The sequence below is a fragment of the Lissotriton vulgaris genome, chromosome 5, assembly GCF_964263255.1.
Source record: "Lissotriton vulgaris chromosome 5, aLisVul1.2, whole genome shotgun sequence".
In the NCBI taxonomy this organism is placed as follows: Eukaryota; Metazoa; Chordata; class Amphibia; order Caudata; family Salamandridae; genus Lissotriton; species Lissotriton vulgaris.
Window position 1 is genome coordinate 1,298,442,918 of NC_141693.1, and position 23,755 is coordinate 1,298,466,672.

The 23,755-nt window shown below is 47.9% G+C and overlaps 1 protein-coding gene across 1 annotated transcript; it reads left to right on the forward strand.

Moving 5' to 3' along the window:
* Nucleotides 1-13,135: 13,135 nt before the first annotated feature.
* LOC147712503 (uncharacterized) lies at nt 13,136-15,058 on the forward strand. Its single transcript, XM_086920350.1, has one exon. The coding sequence runs from the start codon at nt 13,136-13,138 to the stop codon at nt 15,056-15,058; it is 1,923 nt and encodes a 640-aa protein (XP_086776476.1).
* Nucleotides 15,059-23,755: the final 8,697 nt, after the last annotated feature.

Consider the following 23,755-nt stretch of genomic DNA (forward strand, 5'->3'; position numbering starts at 1 on the left):
CATATAGGGAGACTTTATCCTCCCATCCCTCCTCCCAGGTGATGCCTCTAAACAGTGGTGTTGCTCTGAGCAGGATTGCCAGGGGCTCCAGTACTAGTGCAAAAAGCAGGGGCGATAGCGGGCACCCCTGTCTGGTCCCGCGTCCCAGGGGGAAGGTCGGTGAAATGTGACCGTTCGCCACCACCTGCGCCATCGGCGTCCTATACAGTAGCCGTACCCATGCGATATAATGCGGTCCGAAGCCCATACGAGTAAGGACAGCAAATAGATATTCCCACTCCACCAGATCGAAGGCCATTTTGGCATCTAGGGACAGGATGGCAGCCTGTTTGGAGAGGAGATGTGCTCGAGCCAGGACTCCATGGACCCTCCGCAGGTTCAGTGCTGTGCTTCTATGTGGCATGAACCCCGATTGGTCGGGGTGTATGAGGGTGTGCAGGTGTTTGGTCAGGCGACTCGCCAGGAGTTTCGCCAGGATCTTTGCTTCCACGTTAAGCAATGAGATGGGTCGGTATGAGGCGCACATCGTCGGCGGTTTGGCCGGCTTAGGAATGGCTACTATCGTGGCTGTGCGCTGGTCTAGAGGGAGTTCTGCCCTGTTTACACTCTCAACATAAACATCCAGCAGGGGTTTGCTCAACAAGGGAGCTGAGGCTTTGTACCATTCCACTGGTATCCCATTGGGTCCCAGCGCCTTGCCGGATTGTAACGATTGTATTGCCAATTGGATTTCGTTTTCTGTTAAATCAGTGTCAAGTTCTTGTCGTGCTTCTTGTGAAAGCGCGGGGACAGCAATGTTGTCGAGTGATGCCAACGCTTCTCGTTCTGTTACAGCCCGGGTTGGTGTATACATTTCCTGATAATGGCGTGCCAGGGTGCGTACTATTTGTTCAGGGTGTGTCAGCAGCTGGCCATCCTGTGTGTAGAGTCTCTGAATACCCCTGTTGCTACCACCCCGCTTGTCTAGCCAGGCCAGCATCTTCCCTGCTTTGTCGCCCACATCATATATCCTGTGTGCGGTGCTTGCCAAGTGTCCTTTAGTGACTGATGTGAGATGGGCCAGGTGCTGCTCTTGTCTGAGATGCAGCGTATGTGTGGTGTCGGGGGTAGGGCTTGACATGTGAGCGGCATTTGCCGTGTGTAGCGCCAACTCCAGCTGAGCGAGTTCACTTTTGGAGTCTCGTTTGTGACCTGTAATAGCTGCTATGGCTGCGCCGCGCAGGACTGTTTTGTACGCCTCCCAGAGCATCGAAGGTGAGGAAACCGTCCCTACATTTTCTGCAAAAAATGCGACGTGGCTGTTTTAAGCTTTTTCTTGATACCGGGGACTGTTAAGTAGTTGGGGTAAATTGGATAGATCCTGGCGCGCTTCTTCTCTTTAGTTGTAATGTGGAGGAGCATTGGGGAGTGGTCAGATATACCCCTGGGTAGGATTTCTATTTTATCAACTGATCCCAGTCTCACCCCCAAAAAGAAAAAGTAGTCAATGCGCGAGAGACTGTTGTGTGTAGAGGAGTAGTGCGTGTACTGAGTCGTAGCGGGGTGCAATTGACGCCACACATCCGTGAGGCCTAGCGCCGTCAGGAAGTCAGGAAGCATGGCAGTCCCCCTCTGACGTTCCCGTATGGGAAAGGTGTCTTGCAAGGGGTCCGTAATGGCATTAAAGTCCCCCCCAATGACCATGTCACCCTCTGGGAGGCTAATGAGAAATTGACCCAGCGCTGGCAGCGCCGTAGAGTGTAGTGCCGGAGGGATGTACACGGACACCACGTTGAGGGGTTTCCCTTCCCACTGGCCCGACAGTGCCGTAAATCGACCCTGATTGTCTGTCCTACTGCTCTCAACCATAAAGGAGGAGTTCTTTTTGAGGAGTATCCCAGTGCCCATGGATCCTGTAGTGAATTCTGCGTGTGCCGCCATGACGTACCCACGTCTGTCTAGTGCTTTGCATGTGGACCCAGCCAGGTGCGTTTCCTGTAACAGCACCAAGTCAGGCCCGTGGCGCTTGATGTTCTGAATGACCAATCCCCTTTTAATTTTGTCTCCCAGGCCTCTAACATTCCACTTGAGCAGTTTTATGGGGGGTACCGCTGTCATCGGCAGGTCGCCTTCAGCGGGTGTATCTCGATTCTGTCGGGCCATTCAGGTATATGTCTAGAATAACTTGCGTGTGGAAGTGGGGTGGAACATATGTGCAATGACTTGTGCTAGGGCACCACGAGTGTACGGCCTGTAGTAGTACGGTGTTTCTTACTGAAGTGACGATGACTGAGAACAATAACCATAACATAACAATTTCTCCCCCCCGCCCCCTCCCTGCTCCCCTGCACCACGGACGAACTCCCGCCCGCTTCCCCAACTTGGCAGAGTGCTTAATCCCATCCCCGTTCATCTTACTTGCTCGTGGGGTTGGTGAGACCCCCACAGGCACCGGCCATTGCCCGCCCTACTCAGCTCCATCAGGCTCAAGGTCCCAACGTCCGCAAACATGCTGTCCTTCATGCAGTCTATTCAAATCAGCCCCTAACAGGTTGTCCCGAGTCAAATGGGTCCCTTTCAAGATCCGATTCCAGGCCTGCTGCATCCCCCCCGTCCGCGGGGTTGCTAGACGGATGATCTGCCGGCCCTCCGCTGCGCTGGTGGTGTCTCTCCCTGTGCGGGCGTTGGGGTTGGCCCACCTGTCTCCAACCATCAAGCCATTCTCTAGCCACCTCCGGTGTGTCAAAGAACCATGTTTTTCCTTCGGCCACAATACGCAATTTGGCAGGGAAGAGCATTGAGTATGTTAGGCCTTTGTCTCGCAATGTCTTTTTTACTTCCGTGAATGATTTCCTGCGACTCGCCACGTCCGCCGTGTAGTCCGGGAAGAAGGCCAGAGTTGAGTTCTGAATTTTTACAGGTGGGGAGACCCTCGCCGCCTGCAGGATTGCATCTCTATCCCTAAAATTGAACAGTCTAGCTAGTACTGGTCTAGGGTTAGCGCCTGGCTTAGCCGCCCCACCTGGAACACGGTGTGCTCTCTCTACAGAAAAGAAGTGCGATAGGCCTTTGGGTTTCAGCTGGGTTTTTATTAGTTCCTCAACGTATAGGTCCATTGCGGCTTTACCCTCCGATTCCGGCAGGCCTAGGATGCGGACGTTATTTCTTCGGGAACGCCCTTCCTGATCGTCGAGCTTCTCTTGCAACTGTTTAGTGACTCTTTCCATGCGTTCCATGGCCACTTGCAGGTCTGAGGTGTCCTCAATGAGCGACTTCGTAACTACGACACTCTTTCCGCCATTTTCTTGAAGTCCGCCCTGAGCAGAGTTACCTCGGTAGAGATGGAGCCCACTGTCATCCGGACTTCGGTGAGAGTTTTCATAACGTCCTCTAGGGTCACCTTCGGAGGTCCGCCTGTTTCTGGAGCTGTTCCATTCGAGTGGCGGCCGCCACTTTGGGATTGTCCATGCTGGCTGTAAGCGAATTTATCGAGCTTTGCTTGGGTCGATGCACTCCTCGTGCCCTTGCCCGCCATGTTGCTGCGCAGGTGGAGGAAGTATATTTACTCGGCTGTTGCGCCCGTCCCTGGCCCTCGAAGTGCTTGCTAATTCTGGTCGTCAGGCATCCAATTGTACGTCCCACCTGAACCAAGGGGTTTCGCACACCCCCCACAAGGTCCAAGCTCGATGACCAGTATGCCCACCTCGAAGTCGCTTTGGCATGGGTTATTGTGTCTTCACTCCTGCCCTCTGCGCTCTCCGCCGCGCCACTGACCGCTGTGCTGCTGTATGTCCTCACAGGGGGCACCCTGCGGAATATGCCAGTTCTCCTCTGAGTAGTAGCGCAGCCTCGCCAGAGCAGGATCGCCTATACACCAGAATGTCTCACGCGCCACTCACCACTGTGGAAGCCTCCATATGACGTCTCTCTTTTGCTTGGATATCGGGGCTTAAACTCGTCCCCGTGGCAATTTGTGGTGTGACTCTGGTCGGCCGTAGCGCGGGGGGGTATGGCCAGGGTCTCAGATCCAAGTGTCCCACCCCGCAGCATGAACGGCGAGTCTGGGCGCCTGTGTCACTCAGTATGGCGCCGCCAGAGTTTTAGGGAGATCCCCGTCTCCGCCGGTATTCGCGCCGCCTCTGAACGGTGTTCACAGCCAACCTCGGCCCCCACAGTACCTTCGGCCCACACAGGGTTGACGCTTTACTTGCGGCTCTATCCAGCACCCCACACGCCAGAGTTCAGCAGCGGCCGGTCGGCATAACTGCGCCCGGGCCGAGGAGGACGAACTTCCACCCGGTCTCTCTCTTCACTTTAGTCCGGCGCGGCCAGGCTGGCACAGGCCTCTGCACTTCGCCTCCGGATGAATCAGTTCCCGGTGTCCGATCTCCACCGGGGTCGGATGAAGTTGCGCCGCTTGGGTCCCCAAGCCGATGTCGCTCCTTCGAGCGGGTTAAGAGTCGGATAAATGTGCGGATTTATAACGCGGGCCGGTATGCCTGTAGGAGCTCCCTCTTCAAGCTGCCGCCATGCTCGGCAGTTGGCCACACCCCCTACAAATTCAATTTTAAGAAATCAAGAATTTTCCACCTCAACGTCCTTTTCCTGGGATACCAGTTATCAAGTGAAGGCAACAGCATGGCAGCAGACTTTCTAGGGGAATGTGCACTGCTCCAACCTCCAAAAACGCTGAAAAACTTACAGTCGATTCTAGGTTTCCTCAATTTTGGAAGAACTTACATTCTAAACTATGCAGAAAGGGTTAAACCTCTCTACCAACTAATCAAACCTGACAACAATTAATTGGACACAAAAAGCACACTCAAATTTTGCGTTCACATCAAACAGACATGTTCCCAATTACACATTTGCAAACACCCGTAAACATACGCACCTTATTGATCCAAATAATTCCAGGACAATGCGGCGTCACATACTTAACTTTTAACGAAGGTTAAAAAGTACCAATAGCTTACAAATCACACTTGTACATGCAAGCAGAAATTAAATTCACTTCAACAGAAAAAATTCTGACAGCGGTTCAGACTGCTGTAGCAAAAGAGAAAGCCCTCGAACAGGGTAAGTGAATAATGGGTGTGACACCTGTACCTGCCTTAGAAGCAGTGACAAAAGCGAGCATTCCGAATGCTAAAGCTTTTCATGCAAGATGGATACAATGGGTTGATTCTCTTGCTGCAACAGACGTTGAATACATTTTTTATCCTTATTTAAAAACACAGGCATTTCTACAATATGAACAAGAATGTCCTCTGCCTACTGAAATTCTGCCTGTAGAGCAGTATGAATGTATAATTTATACTGACGGATCAGCTCAACCTGCTACGGTGGGCAAACAAGCCTATAGTGCGGCGTGTGCGATCGTTAAAGGTCGTTGGCTCGATGGAAAATTCCGACCAATGCTCATTAAAACACAATCTCTAGGAGATTGTACAGCTTAGCGAGCTGAACAACAAGCATTCAAGATGGCGCTTGAAAATACGGACTGCGAATTCCCCACACTCATTGTGTGCGATTCGTATTAATGTGTTCAATCTTACAATGAATACTTGTAAAACTGGATTCAAAACGGTTACAAAGATGCAAAAGGTGGCACAATCAAGCATAAACTGCTTAGGGAACAAGTAGTTCAGTTACAACAATGACTACAAAACACTCATGTGATACATACGCTGAGTCATCAAGGTGATGGTGTTCACGTTGCAGGGAATTCATTGGCTGATAAAGCTGCGAAGGCAGCTGTGCAAACGGCTTCTGTAGCTGAAATCACTCGTTCGAAAACGAAAATAGACGGCGAAATAATGCAAGCTGTCAATGCCACATGCAAAGACAGTGATAAAACATTACCTAAAGGGTTTCCATTCAAATACTCATACATAACTGATGGAAACAATGTTCAGTTTGCTCGAATCCCTGGAGTGGGGGATAGAGTAATATCAAACATGGAACATAGATTAGGACTAATTTTAGCAGCACATGAAGGGCTCGCCTCTGCACATGCAGGTGTTTCCTCCACAGTATCATTATTAAAACAGAGATACTGGTAGCTGCGCATGAGGAAACAAACCAAAAACTGTTTTGGTATATGAAATATGCCAAAAGATGAAAGTCGCTACTGTGAAACGTCCTGCACCGATGCCCCTGTTGATTTCAGATAAACCATTAGCTTGCGTTTACCTGGACCACTGCGGTCCCTTACAAAGGGATGGTAACTATAAATCGCAGTGGATTCTTGTTCAAGGTTCAATTGGATGTGGCCTCAGCGCTTGGCTGACACTTGAACTGTTATAACAGATTTGCGAGTCTTTATCGACACATATGCAGTCGGTACGCTACATTCTGACCAGGGTCATGCGTTTAGCTCTCGAGCTTAAAAGGAGGCCATGGCTAAATTGGGTGTTGCATTGCAATACTCTAGTCCATTCCATCCTGAGGGAAATTCGGTAGTGGAGAGAAAAAACCGGGACATAAAGCAATCTATAACAGATAGGGTATTAGGCACGGGTAACCGATGGGTCAAACCTCTAATAAGTGTCCAATGTAGTCTTAACAATCTGCCAAGAAGTTCTCTAGGGGGTATTACTCCATATGATGTCCTTTTGGGACCTGATGTTAGTATCGAACCTCGATTGTCAGACTTCAGTGGTAGACCAAAAATCTTTTGATATCAAAGACCGCTTGGCTGTTTTACAGGACATAAATAAAATAAAAACGAAACAAAGTAACGTGTTCCTGAAGCCAACCACCACTGAAGAAAAACCGACCGTCCCAGCAAGGCCTGTCTGGATTTCTAAGCTTGGGGATCTAGTCAGAAAAAAGATCGCGGACAATAAGGAATTTGGGCCTTCTTACAGACAACTAGTACCTGTCCTAACAATCCACTGATCAAGAACAGTTTTGCTGCCGCCACTTGCCGGTAAAAAGGAGAACAGGTTTGTGTCCATCGACCCGGTCAAACCACATCATGTGGCCGATCATAGACAGTAGGCCAAGTGGACTCTGCCAATGTAGCAGAGGCCCTAATCTAGCTACTATCCAAAAGGTTCAAACTAAGAGGCTCATCACCGATGAGGAATCTGCAGTGTCAAATGAAGGACTAAGCATTACTGCTATGGAACTTGTACCTCTTGAAACCCAAATTACAGTTTGTCAAGAAACGCCTGTCTACAATGAAGTAGCATTTGACTACAGAAATGTAACAAATAATAAAGTGGTTCCAGCGATTTCAATGAATCCTGATGCAATCCCAGTAATTGACAGAACTGCCTCTGGCTGTTTCATTAACTTTGATACCTTCTCCGAGGATCCTAGTGAACCTGAAACGATGCCAGTAAAAAGAACTTTGAAAGAACAAGCTACAGACCTTTTTCATCACCTGGAAAAGACTTAACTGGTTTCACCATGGATTAAACTTTGGAGTGTGTTGGGTGTGCTTTTTGTTGGTTGACTCTGGTGATAACTTTGGGAATGCTGATAAATGGAAGATATGTTAAAAAGGACACAGCAAGTAATAACATCAACTTACTCCTCAAGCCACACAAATCACCTCATTGTGAACAAAGAGACTTGTCATCAGTGAACATCACAGCCGTTCCTATACCTGGGATTTTAGCTTAGGACAGAACTGAGTATGACATTTTTGGCCCATCGGAGCTGTTGAAGATTCCTCACCAATTCAAGATCTCATTAAATGACTTTGTTTCATCTAGTACCTTTTCTGATGATTGGGACTTCGAGACTGTTAATAATATGATATCAGACTTAGAAATGTCTGCAGTATTCACACATCATGAATATTTGGAAGGTTCATCAGACTATGAACAAATGTATTGTTATAATCATTATGGTCATCATTTCTTGCACAGATCTTCAAACCCTAGAAATGTATTAATGTATAACCAATGGGAACATTGTACTACTCCACCGAGGAGTAGCTCAAAAACTTTTGCCAATAAGTTTCCATACTTTTCAGGGTTCAATGTATCCAATGCTGAACCATTTTACTTCAGAAATGTAAACAAAACAGGTAGGAAAAGTATGTTGACCAATACAAAACGAATTTCTTCTGCAACCGTTTTTGCTCAAATGTCTAAACTAGGTTTTGACTTTTGGAAAGACAACATTGACATGAAAACTGTCTGGGGCACAAAAGATTAGCTGGTACAGGGGATAGAAGGTATGTTTAGAGCCTGTATCATCCCTGAACAAATTATGTTTTTGAATGACACTGTCCAGCAAACGTCTTGTCTTGGGTTAGCCAAGATAAAAGACCTGAACAAACCGTCCATACTTACTCCTACACCTGATAGCAGTTACACTTCAGAGGGGAAGGTCGAAGTACATACTAATTTACATCGCAACAGAACAGATCGAGATTGGAAAAAATGGTTAATCTGGCCCACAGACACAAACAACTGTCAAGATAGATTCCTGAACAAAACACAGGGTGTCACATTCACTAGGCCAGCCCCAAGATATGTTCAAAGACAGCATCCAGGAATGGTAACAACATACAGTGTAGATAAATTGTGCCTTGAATGGTTACATAGATCTACACTCAAGGATATAAAACAACACTTATTTTTACTTGAAGATGGCGCTGATCTTAGGGAATTCTTGCTAGGACCAAGAACACCGCGTCACAAATGTTTTATATATGCCGGTATCTATGCTGCTTATAATGAAGCATGGAAGATTACGCAAGCAGAGACTGCAGAACGAATACGAGAAATTGATCATATTAATTTAGAGAAAACTCTCTCTGTGGTTGACAATGAGTTAACGACTCTGTCGTCCAGGATATATTCTTTGGACAGCATAGTATCTTCTGCCGTAGACATCATGGAACAGGACTTGGTCATGTTGTAACATGGTCAGTCGCAATTACGTTCTATCATGCTATTTGGCTGGACGTCACAAAACCTACGTTCAGGCTATGTGCCTTGGCGTTTAAACAATTCTAAGTCACTGTTTTCAGAATTTAATCTCACTGATATACAGATCAAATTGGCACAAAAGGTGTATATCTGACTATGGTTACCCCCAAACTTGTTGCCTGGTGTTTAGCTGGTTTTTGACATAGTTGGCCTGGGATCCTGCTATTCAGGGCCCCAGGCTGATTGCTCTCTCCTTAAAATGGACTCCATGTACCTTAGGTGCATACACAATTGGAACTGGTTCACCTTATTGGCCCCTGTAACAGTGTACCCTAGGTACCCAGGGCATAGGTGTTTCCAAGGCCTACCAGGGGCTGCAGCATGTATTGTGAAACCCCTGGCCTGGCCTCCATATTTGACACAACTGGCTGATCACTCAGCTGGGGTAAGTTGGTGTAATCACCTCTTGCTTAGATATAGTATCCCTATATCTAACCTTAAACTGGGCACATGTTAACCTATAAGTCATTCCTATGGAAGGCCCCTGCAATCCTGGGGGCAGAGTGTGTGGTTTCATGTGAGATGGTGCTCTAGCATGAGCTGAGCCTGTCTGCAGCTGTCGGGAACAACTCCCTTAGCTGTTCCGGGATATTGCCATACCATATACTCTTAAGTGCATTATAATTCTCGCGGTTATATGCTAACTTGGGTTTGGCATTATCAAAACATGTCAAGTAAGGTGTTATACGATTTGGAATACTATCCCCTCGACAGTTCTGTCGACGGGGATAGCATTCCACCCTTCTAGAGGGACACAACATGTACATAGCCTTAACGCTGGTTAAAGTTAACCAGAGCCTCAGCATCACAAAATGGATGCTGCCACCACAGACACAAGTCTGACCTCCTGCTGCTGGGAGTCCTTCCAGCGTGGGAGGCTTGGGCAAAGGGTTTCCTGCCTTGGGAGGTGCGAGCACCACCCCAGACAGGATTTTGTGTATTGGGTAGAACAGGGCTGAATAGAAACAGACATGCCCGGGGCACACAAGGTGTCCCCGTGCATAAGCCTGTCCAAACCGGTCCTGGGACTTTACAGACCCAGGGCTGGCGAGGAGCTCGACAAAGGAAAGGGGGTGTAACCGCCCCCCTTCCTGGTCCCACCCAGAGGAGGGACCTAGCAGGTGATCCACCCCTCTGATTGGGAATAAGAGTGGGAGCAGTGCCATAGCACCTGAGATCATCCCAAATCAACTTTAAACGAAGAAGACGACTGAACTTCGACATTCTGCTGCACAGAAGACTGAAGAGCATCTCCCTTGTGGCCTAAGAGTGGCCACTCTGTGAACACAGGCACCAACCAGCAACTCAACGTCTGCTTTGCCGCCGCCTCCTGCCGGAGCCCGAGCCCAGAGCCTGACAAGACCCAGACTCCCAGACTTCTCACAGCCCGATCCACAGTCCCTGCAAAGAAGGGACCCGTGGAGGCACCAAGAGACGTGGGACCGGACCTCTTGGAAGACACCTGAAAAGCTGACTGCGCAGCATCAGAGGCACCCTCGATGTTGTGCTTTAGGGACTGAGAACCCCCACCACCCAGCAGCCTTTGCACCGAAGATCAGCCCCCCAGCATCTCCACGATCTGCGTGGGGCCCTTTTGCATTGTGCCACTTGACGCGCCATCCCGGCCACTAGCCACGTGGTCAGCGGCCATCTTGGCAATGAAACCGACAAACTACACTCTGGGTCTGGTTGCTCCAGACCTGCCCTCGCTACTGTAAAAAGGAGCACCCGCTCTGACCTTGCTGGCCCGAGTGATAAGCCTTTTTCGATTCCTGCATGTCTTGCATTAGCCAAGGCCTGTTTGATTCAATCAAGTTGCCGACACCGCCAACAGCGAAAAGCCTGCGTGGGACAGCTCTTGATTGACTCCTGGACGTCCTCAACCCCTCGTGTCTACGTGGCTGCAGAGAGAAGCTACACCTCATCACCTGTTTGCACCCGACATCGCCTGGTTCCAATCTGGTTCCACGGTAGTCACTGGCTAGTGACTTTGAACATTGTCCTCTCTGCTTTCAGGTCTTCACAACTTCAGATCCACCCTTGGATCCACCGGAACTCTTCACATCGAGCCGCCTGCAACATCTTCAGCTCCAAGCACCACGACCAGCGTGACGAAACCCGACACTACTTCGACCCTATGCACCCGCTTCCTATGGGTGAGGTAACTCAGCAACGCCGGTGTTCCCACACTGGTACACACCTCTAGGGCCTGTGTTTTAAGTTTCAGCTTTCTAGGTCACACGGAAGGTTCCTAACTAACTAACTTTACAACTTTTACGCACCATAGACATTGCATTGGTGAGTGCGTGCACTTTAAACACTGCACCCGAGTCCCGCGGGCCTTTCCCGACTTAGTCACTGCTAGTCCCGAACAGCTCCAGCGATTTCCAAGGCCCTAGGCCTGTTTCCTTTTCAATTGGTATCTCTTATACCACTTTCTTAGTATATGGTTTAGGTGGCCCCTAGGGCTCACCCATATTGTGCAACTTTTGTGTATTTTAAACTGTGTTTGGTTTAACGCTTGTGCCTCTGTGCTCATAAAGAGTTCAGGGGATATTTGTAGTTAATAAATATATATATATATTTTCAATATATATCTGTGTGGTGTCCTTTCATTTGGTATTCAAGGGGGTTGTGTATGGTAATACAGCTGGCTTCACATGCCTTTCAGAGTTTAGCCTAAGACTGCTTTGTCCACGTTACCACTAGGATAACTGGTCTATAAGGTTGACTTACAACCGATCATCATAAGGGTTGCTTGGCATGGTACAAGGTGATCACTAGAACTAGTGAGCATCATATACCAGGCCAACTTCTCACATTGGTGAGCAGCGGATTGGGATCTGAGCTTGCTGTTGTTTTAGCATTACAATCTTTGAGAGTATCATTTGAAAGATCATACAGGTACCTGCTAGGTACATATAAAACAAGACTAGTATACTTAAGTTCTACTGAACTTAGTTGTTGTAGAGGATAGGGAGTAGCACACCCTGACTACAACTACTAGATAGGTTAAGTAGGTAAACACCAGTGTAGGTAGATTGCAACATATTCACCCACACTAGAGCAATGTCTGGAGCAGAGGGTTCCACTGGGAATGTCTCTGTTGAGAGTGACCCTCCAAAGGCACCATCCGGATTTGCTATATTTTCCTTTAAGGAACTAAGACAGCTTTGTGTCTTAAGAGGTCTGAAGACAGGGACATCCCCTACTCCAGACCACCTTAGAGAGCTCTTAGACCAGTCTGAGGCTCTAAAGACCTCTAAAGCAGACCCCACAGGGACTGCTGATGGAGGCTCTCCTTCTGAAGATGACACTACTGATGCCCCTGTCCCCATAGTCCAGGTAGATGAGGGTGACCAAGTCACTGGAGCTCCTCAGGTAGATGAGGAGGAGGAAGAAGAAGAGGAGACAGAAGGGGGAGCAGTGATTCTGATGATGGCAGAAATAGTCAGGTGCTAGTCAGCAGGCTTAACCAGGCTAACTTAAGTGTATTTGGAACTGAAGCAAGGATTACCTTGCCCAGACACCCAGGTGGACTTAACCAGGAGCGTAGGAGGAGGAGGAATCACTCAGGTGAATCCAATACCTCCCAGGCTTCTAGAGGTTCTCATGGTCACTCCAGAAGGGAGATGACTAGCCCTCAGAGAAGGGAACATGAGGCCAAAATGAGAGAGGCTGAGCTTAGGATCCAGAGACAAGAATTAGAAGTTGCCCTGGCCCAAGAGAAACTTGCTAGAGCAAGACAGCCTAGAGAGAGCGGATTAGGATCCACTGGTGGCAGCACTATCCCTAAGGATAAAGACAGGTCTTTTGATACAAGAAACCTGAGTAAGATTGTGCCCCCCTACAAAGCTGGGGATGATATCAACAAATGGATGACTGCACTTATGAGAGCCTGCAAGGTACAGCAGATCCCTCAGGAGCAGTGGGCAGCAATCTTGTGGCTCTCCTTTGAAGGTAGAGGCCGAGACAGACTCCTCACAGTTAGTGATGGGGATTCTAGAAACTACATGGTCCTGAAGAGTGCTCTGATTGATGGGTTAGGCTTAACCACTGAACAGTACAGGTTAATGTTCAGAGACACCCAGAAGACACAGACTCAGGACTGGTCTGAATTTGTTGAATGTGCCACTAAGGCTCTGGAGGGCTGGTTGCTGGGGAGTAAGGTTACTGACTATACAGGATTGTATAATTTAATTATGAGAGAGCAAATCTTAAGTAATTGTCAAAATCAGCTTCTACATCAGCACCTGGTTGACTCTGATCTGACCTCCTCACAAGAATTGGGTAGGAGAGCAGACAAATGGGTCAGAACCAGGATCAGGCCTAAGAACCAGGGTGGTGACCAAAAGAAAGAGACTACCAAGCCTCAAGAGAAAGGTGGGGATAAATCCAAAGAGAAGACTTCCCCAGGGCCCCAAAACTCCAATGGAAAGGGTGGGCCCCCCAACACTTCCTCTACAGACAAAAAACCTTACTGCCAGGCCTGTAAACAGGTGGTACATTGGAAAACAGACAGCTGGTGTCCCAAGAATGGTAATAAGGAAAATATACCTCCAAGTAAGGCTCCAACACCTCCTGTCACTGGTAGAAGTGGTCCCCCAGGTGGTGGGAACACCCCCAAGAATTTGGGTGGGTTTACCTTTGGAGCTCAGGTGGATTCTGGCCTAACCAGGTCCCCTACCTCAGATACTCTTGTCTATGAGACTGGCATGGGGTTTGCCAATTTCACTGCTTGCCCAAACACTTTGAGCAAGTATAGACAGGAGCCCCTCATCACTGGCTTGAAAGTTGAGGCCTTCAGAGACACAGGGGCTAGCATCACCATGGTGGCTGAATGTCTAGTCCCCTCAAGGCAACTTTTACCTGATGCCAAATATCAGGTGACAAACATTGATGGCATAGAAACCAATCATCCCATGGCAGTAGTCAATCTTAGCTGGGGAGGTGTCACTGGCCCAAAGAGAGTGGCAGTGTCAGCAAACTTGCCTGTAGATTGCCTACTGGGTAATGATTTGGAAATCTCAGCCTGGGCTGAGGTTGAACAACAAACCCATTCTAAAATGGTAAATCTCCATGGAAAGGTTAGTGGGGCTGTGATGGTTACAGCCCCAATCCAAGATGTCCTTCCTGAAAAGGTTGGTAGGGCTGCGCAAATCTCAGCCCCATCTTTAGCTAACTTCCCTCCTGAAAAGAGTAGTAGGGCTGTGATGGTAACAGCCCATACCCAAACTGAGTCTCCTCCTGAAAAGGTTGGTGGGGCTGTGATGGCCACAGCCCAAACTCAAACTGATACATGGGTAGTGAAGCCTGAAATGATGGATCACTCCACCCAAACTGAGAGCATTGAGGAGGAAGAGACATCTCCCTCCCACCAGACTTTAGGAAAGGATCAGCCTCCTCAGGGAACTGATCTTACCTCTGATGAAGGAACTGTCCCAGAGGTTGTTAGGCCTGGCCTGACAGAGCCTCTGATGGCAGTGGACCCTTCTCAGGTGGGACCCAGTCTGGAGCAGGTAACCTGTCCCTCTCTACCTTGCCTTAGTCAGCCCAGGGCTGCAGAGGACAAGAAGGACAGGGAGCCCCAAAGGGCCCCCTGTCAAATAAAGCACCCCCATCAACAGATTAGGGGCACCGAAACTAGTAGTCCTAGTGAGGTGAAAACTTTAAAAACTCCTGAGGGAGCCCCCTTAATAGTAGTTAGGGACCTCCCACAGATGGATTCTGTTGGGCACAGCCAAACCTGGGACCCCAAGGCCCCAAACCTGAACTGTCCCTCCAGTAAACCAAACAGAGGGACCCAGCCTCCAGCTTTAGGTAGCCAGAGGTTGACCCTGAGAGCACAGTGCAACTCAGTCAAAGAAAGAAAGGCACACATGGTAGAGAGTGATTGGAGGAAGCTGAGTCCTACAGAGGAATCTCACTTCAGTACTCCATCCCAACATCAGCCTTTAACTTTGCAAAAACACACCACAGGTAGAGATTCCCTATGGTGGAGACCCTCAGATACCCTTAGGGTGAGGGATTGCTTAGTGGACCATGAGACAGGGGGTAACCAAGCCAGAGCTGGTACTTCCTTATGTGGCCACTTAGGCAATATAGGCTTAACTGGACAAGGATAGCCTTATCTCCTTTCGTTTCGGGGGGGGGGGGGGTTATGTAGGAAGGTGGATATCTGACTATGGTTACCCCCAAACTTTTTGCCTGGTGTTTAGCTGGTTTTTGACATAGTGCCTGGGATCCTGCTACTCAGGGCCACAGGCTGATTGCTCTCTCATTAAAATGGACTCCATGTACCTTAGGTGCATACACAATTGGAACTGGTTCACCTTATTGCCCCCTGTAACAGTGTACCCTAGGTACCCAGGGCATAGGTGTTTCCAAGGCCTACCAGGGGCTGCAGCATGGATTGTGCCACCCCTGGCCTGGCCTCCATATTTGACACAACTGGCTGATCACTCAGCTGGAGTAAGTTGGTGTAATCACCTCTTGCTTAGATATAGTATCCCTATATCTAACCTTAAACTGGGCACATGTTAACCTATAAGCCATTCCTATGGAAGGCCCCTGCAATCCTGGGGGCAGAGTGCGTGGTTTCATGTGAGATGGTGCTCTAGCATGAGCTGAGCCTGTCTGTAGCTGTCGGGAACAACTCCCTTAGCTGTTCCGGGATATTGCCATACCATATACTCTTGAGGGCATTATAATCCTCGCGGTTATATGCTAACTTTGGTTTGGCTTTATCAAAACATGTCGAGTAAGGTGTCATACGATTTGGAATACTATCCCCTCGACAGTTCTGTCGACAGGGATAGAATTCCACCCTTCTAGAGGAACACGACATGTACATAGCCTTAACCCCGGTTAAAGTTAACCAGAGCCTCAGCATCACAAAATGGATGCTGCCACCACAGACACAAGTCTGACCTCCTGCTGCTGGGAGTCCTTCCAGCGTGGGAGGCTTGGGCAAAGGGTTTCCTGCCTTGGGAGGTGCGAGCACCACCCCAGACAGGATTTTGTGTATTGGGTAGGACAGGGCTGAATAGAAACAGACATGCCCGGGGCACACAAGGTGTCCCCGTGCATAAGCCAGTCCAAACCGGTCCTGGGACTTTCCAGACCCAGGGCTGGCGAGGAGCTGGACAAAGGAAAGGGGGTGTAACCGCACCCCTTCCTGGTCCCACCCAGAGGATGGACCTAGCAGGTGATCCACCCCTCAGATTGGGAATAAGAGTGGGAGCAGTGCCATAGCACCTGAGATCATCCTGAATCAACTTTAAACGAAGAAGACGACTGGACTTCGACATTCTGCTGCACAGAAGACTGAAGAGCATCTCCCTTGTGGCCTAGGAGTGGCCACCCTGTGAACACAGGCACCAACCAGCAACTCAATGTCTGCTTTGCCGCCGCCTCCCGCCAGAGCCCCAGCTCAGAGCCTGACAAGACCCAGACTCCCAGACTTCGCACAGCCCGATCCACAGTCCCTGCAAAGAAGGGACCCGTGGAGGCACCGAGAGACGTGGGACCGGACCTCTTAGAAGACAACCGAAAAGCTGACTGCGCAGCATCAGAGGCATCCTCGACGTTGTCCTTTGGGGACTAACAACCCTCACCACCGAACAGCCTTTGCACCGAAGATCAGCCCCCCAGCCTCTCCACGGTCTGTGTGGGGCCCTTTTTCATTGTGCCACTCGACGCACCATCCCGGCCACTAGCCACGTGGTCAGCGGCCATCTTGGCGATGAAACCGACAAACTACACTGCGGGTCTGGTTGCTATAGACTTGCCCTCGCTCCTGTAAAAAGGAGCACCCGCTCTGATCTTGCTGGTCCGAGTGATAAGCCTTTTTAGATTCCTGAGTGGCTTGCATTAGCCAAGGCCTGTTTGCTTCAATCAAGTTGCCGACACCGCCAACAGCGAGAAGCCTGCGTGGGACAGCTCGTGATTGACTGCTGGACGTCCTCAACCCCTCGTGTCCATGTGGCTGCAGAGAGAAGCTACACCTCATCGCCTGTTTGCACCCAACATCGCCTGGTTCCAATCTGGTTCCACGGTAGTCACTGGCTAGTGACTTTGAACATTGTCCCCTCTGCTTTCAGGTCTTCACAACTTCAGATCCACCCTTGGATCCACCGGAACTCTTCACATCGAGCCGCCTGCAGCATTTTCAGCTCCAAGCACCATCGACCAGCGTGACGAAACCCGACACTACTTCGACCCTATGCACCCTCTTCCTGTGGGTGAGGTAACTCAGCAACGCCGGTGTTCCCACACTGGTACACACCTCTAGGGCATGTGTCTTAAGTTTCAGCTTTCTAGGTCACATGGAAGGTTCCTAACTAACTAACTTTACAACTTTTACGCACCATAGACATTGCATTGGTGAGTGCGTGCACTTTAAACACTGCACCCGAGTCCCGCGGGCCTTTCCTGACTTAGTCACTGCTAGTCCCGATCAGCTCCAGTGATTCCCAAGGCCCTAGGCCTGTTTCCTTTTCGATTGGTATCTCTTATACCACTTTCTTAGTATATGGTTTAGGTGGCCCCTAGGGCTCATCCATATTGTGCAACTTTTGTGTATTTTACACTGTGTTTTGTTTAACGCTTGTGCTTCTGTGCTCATAAAGAGTTCAGGGGATATTTGTAGTTAATAAATATATATATATTTTCAATATATATCTGTGTGGTGTCCTTTTATTTGGTATTCAAGGGGGTTGTGTATGGTAATACAGCTGGCTTCACATGCCTTTCAGAGTTTAGCCTAAGACTGCTTTGTCCACGTTACCACTAGGATAACTGGTCTATAAGGTTGACTTACAACCGATCATCATAAGGGTTGCTTGGCATGGTACAAGGTGATCACTAGAACTAATGAGCATCATATACCAGGCCAACTTCTCACAAAGGGGAGCGGACTATACGGTGCTGAGCATTGAAAAACGGAAAGATTGCCATTTACAGTCGCTAAAAAGTCAGCCACTGAATGGATTATACACGGAACAATCACTCTGCCTGTTACAATTTTCCATTTTCAGTATTGCCTAAAACACATACCAGCAGGCACATATGAAAGGTTGGGTAAAGAATACATCAAGACATCCTGGGAATTACTGTACACACACAGATGTTGGAGTGGGGTAGAGAAATGTTTCTTAGTGGCAAAAAATGTGAAAATGCACTAAGCGGTTCTCTCCTTTGTCAGGGTATACACTTACACGGGGCCTGACACTGTTCCTCTAACTGTTACAAAGAAACAAGGGAACCCAAAAGGTATAGTATAGGGACCTTGGGCAGGATCATATTATAGAGGACATTGGAGCAGAGATTACATTCATACAATAATCATACTCTAAATAGTTAGTATGTCTTTTGTCCAGCTGGACAATAATTTATTTTTCATATAAGAACAAAATTAAGGAGTTGTTTCAAACATTAGATGACAAGTGGGCATAGCCGTGACCCACAGAACGTTGAGACACAACAACGAACACAGAATGGCCAAAGGGCAAGGTAAAATAGGTCTGTACATTCGTGTTTAGAATTTTACACACTTAGATCATTACTTTATACACCATTGCACATTACAATATTGCTTAATCATATTGCATATGGCGTATGGGTGTCGACGACGTTTCGATGCCAGCACTAGATACTGGGCATCATCCTCAGGACAATTAGAACAATTGTTGTTGTCTTAAATAATACAGTTATATAAAGAGTGGAGAAGTGTGGCTCAGGGGTTAGAGGCGGCTGACCCGGAAGCTGAGATCGGCCCTGGACCAGGGTTCAATTCCCCGCCTCGGCGGGTCTTGGGCTCAAAAATTCCACGGACTTGATAATTCTTGCTCCGGTTCCTTCTCGACTCATGGGTTCACACTCTGCGACTCTGGGCAATAGCTTGCTTAATCTCCACAATGGCCCCTCGCGGCGGGATGCCTGGCTTTCACCTTGTGGATACCCTGCCGGGGTTATCTCACAGGGGAATACCAGGACGGGTTCCCTAAGCAAGCGCTTAGATACCGACCTCGGTCAGTGATTTGCGCTATATAAATGCATGTACATTTTTTTTCAATGCCTTTATCGCATTACTGCGGTGAAAGTGCATTCAGTGCATGTGCGGGCGCGATTACTCGCGTTCAATATTGGCGGTCGGCCAACTGGTGGGACCGTAAAAGTTGAAGAATCTCACTTAATATAGAAATAAATTCTTGTCCGGCTGGACAAAAGACATACTAACTATTTAGAGTATGATTATTGTATGAATCTAATCTCTGCTCCAAAAATAGGGACCAATGTTCTCTCTAATATACCGTTTCTCTAACAACTTATCCTGCCACCTGCGAGGTTCACCAGCTGCTGTGATTGATCCAATTTTTGGACAACTTTCCAATGGAAGTTACCTCATGTTGAACGATCACAGCTGCTGTGGCATGTTGCCAGGTTTACCATATCTAGTAACTGTGTCAGCTAGGGTCACTTGCTGTATGCAAGTATTGACGCCAAAGAGCAAGACAGACAGGGAGTTGCCGTTATGGCCTTCACTGAACATCTCTTCAATACCAATTGATACTTTGAGCAGAATGAAAGCCATTCTTTTGCAAAAAACTGTGCCATTGACCTCGGCCAAAGAAACCTATGATCTACAAGTTGCAAGGACTTCTGCCGAGATACATGCCCTACTAACTACAAAATGCCCTGTACATTTCTCAGAAATGTTAAATCGTATCTTAAACTTGTCTGATATGAGTGGTATTGTACATGTATTTAAGACCGTATTTTCTGGACTGTTGGCACCTTTTGAAGCAGTCCTAGGAATATTTCCAAACTTCGTGCACTCAGTGTTTGGCGGATTGCCTCTCATTTTGGGACTCCCTGCAGGGATACTATTTTTGCTCCTACTGCTGTGATATGGCAAGCCAATTCACCAGCGACACCCAGTTCTCCATGGAGACAACTCTACTGGCGATGAAGTGTTGTGAGCGCATCATCCAAATTTTGGCAATACCTCGTCTAAGAGAATTAAATACCACATGGTTTCTGTAATTCAGACCAATTTGGCAAGATTTCATCTTACCTGTTTGTTAGACATGGGGTAGCGTGGTGCAGAGCGGGCGGGCCAAACTCTGGAGGAAATGTGCGAAGCATCCATGCAGCACACACAGGCGACACACAAGGCACACTACAAAAAGAGACCACAACAGTTTGGGTGAAAAAAAGTATGTGTATTCTAAGATAAACAAATCAGAAAAGCATCACAGGTGCAGATAAACTGTTCACAGGGGTACTATATAAAGGGCAGCACCAATCGGGCCCCTGCCAGAACCATCATGAGTCCACGAATAAATGAAAGTCCATCAATAAATGCATAATAGCCAGTACCATCTGGCACAGCCAGTACCATCTGGCACAGCCAGTACCATCTGGCAAGATCATGAACTGGGCACTGTTTCACAACAGGCCTAATCCTCATTAGTAGTAGGCTTATCCAGGGAGCATTAAATCACCTTAGATTAAGCACTTTACGCAGGACCTCCACAAGGTAGCATTAGTGTAAAAGCATTACCAGCATTAATGCATTAGGCATACAAACTGTATGAATAGCCTATTAGGCGGGAAAAGCATTAGGCATCAACCTGTAGGCATAACCATAGTAGGCATGAAGCATTCTCATTAGGGTAAAAGCGCTAGGCAACATCACATTAAGCAATAGCAGATGCATAAGGCACCTCCTGCGGTACATGGGGCCTAATCATATTATAATGGGGCATACACATGAGGCATTTCATCATTGCGCACATTAGGACAGAAATCATGCGCATGAATCACCACTGCCGTAGGCCTGGAATGTAAACATCAGGTTAGGCACAGAATACAGAACACCAACGCTGTAGCCTTAGGGGAAAAGAAACCTTAAGCATTAGGCATGAACGTGTGCACCTAGAGGCTTCAGCCTTAACATCAAAGCATTAGGCATAAAAGGTAAACATAATGAAATTATCATAGGCACAAGAACACCTTATATACCAGACCAGCCTAAGCCCCTTTAACATGTAGGGGTCAGCATGAGCAACCCATTAGCAATCAGTGCCAGCACTAGGGAAGGGCTTTGGCATGCAGCATCTCACATGAGGCATCCAGGCATGAAACACAATTAGCATGGGGGCAATACTGTCACTAGGCATTAATTACAATGTGCATAGATCAGCCTCACTGCATTGAACATCAGCATAAACCTTAGCAGCAATGCAATAAACATAAAAGCGTCAGCATTGACTCATTAGCATAAATGCACTAGGATCACCACATTAGCGTAAGTCACATTAGGAGGGGGCATAAAACATTAACAGCAATGCAGTCATTGAGGGAAAGCGGCACACATTATATGTGCCATCAGCCTTGCAGGTTAGCCTTTTGCGCCACCGCACCTGGGGAAAATGGAGCCCCTCTTCCGGGACTCTAAGATTAAAGATGCTCCCTGTTGTGTAGCCGCCCTCTCTTCAGTGGCGCAGCTGTGTTGAGTACCAGGAGAATTGGCCCACTGTGTCCTGGGAGCCCCCTTCCGGGGCTACTAACTTCAAAGCTGCCCCCAAAAGAACACTGGGATATTGGAGTCCATGTTCTGGACTCTGCATTTCAGAGTGTCCCACAATTTTGCAGCTATCAACCAAGCAGGCAAGGGGGAATCTCACACGCCGGGATTCCCTCATAGCGTTTTAGAATCCCGGAGCTGCAGACGTCAGCTCCTCTTCTCCTGGGCACAGTTGTAGCTCCTTGGCAGCAAGTAGAGCAAAGTCAATGCGAATATGGCACTCTGGCAGCACTACAATGCAGGGGAATTGAAATATAGCGCTTTGACAGCACGGCGCTGCAGGAGTCAGCTCCTCTTCCCCTGGCACCTTGAATATAGCGCGTGCGAGACACTAGCTCCCACTAGAAGCTTCAGGGACAGAAGAAAGTGTACCTCTTCTGGTAAGCAGGAAAACAGTGCTCACCAGGTGCTAGAGTACAGGCAGAGCAGCACAGTCACTTCAAATATGGCTCTCACCAGGTGCTAGGTGACTCACAGTTCCCAGGGTCCCACCCGTGGGAGTAGTGCCCACGCTCCTCACCTCCTTGGAGTGCAGGCAGTCAAAATATAGCGCTCATGAGGCGCTAGGGCAGCAGAGCAGGCAGGCAAGGCTGGGCAAGATCAGCAGACGGGGGCACTCATCAGTACAGGACAGCAGCTCCTAGAAGCAGTCATCTCCCATAAAGTGGTACTCCTCCTGACATAGCAGTCTTCACTCCAGCAAAGGCTCTCACTGGCCATGTGGACAGCAGAGGGGTACAGATGGGCTAAGGGGCCAGCACACAGGCCCTTGCGGCGGTACCTCCTGGCAGAGTGTCCCCTCTCAATCAAGTCCACGCTCACTCTGAGCATATGGCATCTCTACTGCTCTACATATACACCCCTCCTCCCACCTACCAGAAAGGGCTGGAAGCTTCAAGAAGACTCCTGGCAGTTCCAGCCTCATCTGTCACTGTGGGTGGAGTGTAGAGCACCTTGTCACTTCAAACACTAGACCGCCAACCCACCTCAGTCAGGCGGCACAAACACACAGCCATGGCATCCATTTTAAAAGTAACATGTTTAAATAGTGAAAGTCAGTCTGCGCACGCCATTGCGCAGCATTTAACATTTTCCATCTTATACATCAACATGACATGTTTATTCCCACAAAAGCGAAAAATTTAGGAAAAAAGGGCCAAGTCCAAAACTGTTCTACGCTGCCTGCTATGTAGAGAAGAATGCGTGTTAGACTCATGTCTCACACTCCCATCAGTAATGCCAACGGATGTTGATACTTTGCTTGAACCAGTAACGGCAGTAACGGCAGTAACGGCACTGTGTTGTCCCCAGCGGCTACCAATTTTGATGACGGCATTCATTGAGATCTCACAGACGCAAAATACTACTGTTGAGGTATGAGAAATGACAGGCACACAGGTACCTTCTGATTTGAACATTGCTAATGCGACCAATGCTGATGGCGATGCTTCACTTATAGGTGCGGATAATCTTCTAAATGAGATAATCCAACTTTCACCTATAATGGTAGACACATTTTTTACAGACTTAGAAGATTTGATGTTTTCTCCTATCATAAAAACTGACTTTTGATTTGACATACAGTGTTCTGAGAGACTCTGAATTCGACTTTCACTTTTTCAAAAACAAAGTTCTAACTTTGGGACTCTTTCTTTCTATGATTATAAATTTTTCCAAATTTTAATTTTTCGTTTTTGGCACAAAGTAATCTGCTTAAATTAGAACTATTCATAGAGAAATAGAATTCTTTGAAAAACTTCCAGAGACAATATTTGACCTTATCCTCATACCAACCGTTATATGTATTCTGACATGAAATGGTTTCAACACCTTTTTCTTCTGTATTTATGAGCCATTTCATACATGTATATTTTCATGATTCATTCAGATAGCAACAAATGTCAACTTAATGCTTAGAATGAAACATTGCTTTAAATGCGTACAACACCAATGCTTGTTTGTGTACAACCAGTACCAATGCATTTTTTGTAATGTATTTTAGGTGGGTTTTAAACACTTATTGTATAGACAGTTTTTAGATACGCTTATACATGTTTAGAGCTTAGTATTTAGTAGAAGTAAAGTGGATACTAATAAATATACAGACTGTGATATTGAATTGTTCAGGTTTGTTCACTACTGTGAAGGGGTGTTTTATATTTAGGACCTGTTGAATATATAGATGACACGAGTGACAACTAGAGGGTAAGGCATGAATGTATGAATTCAG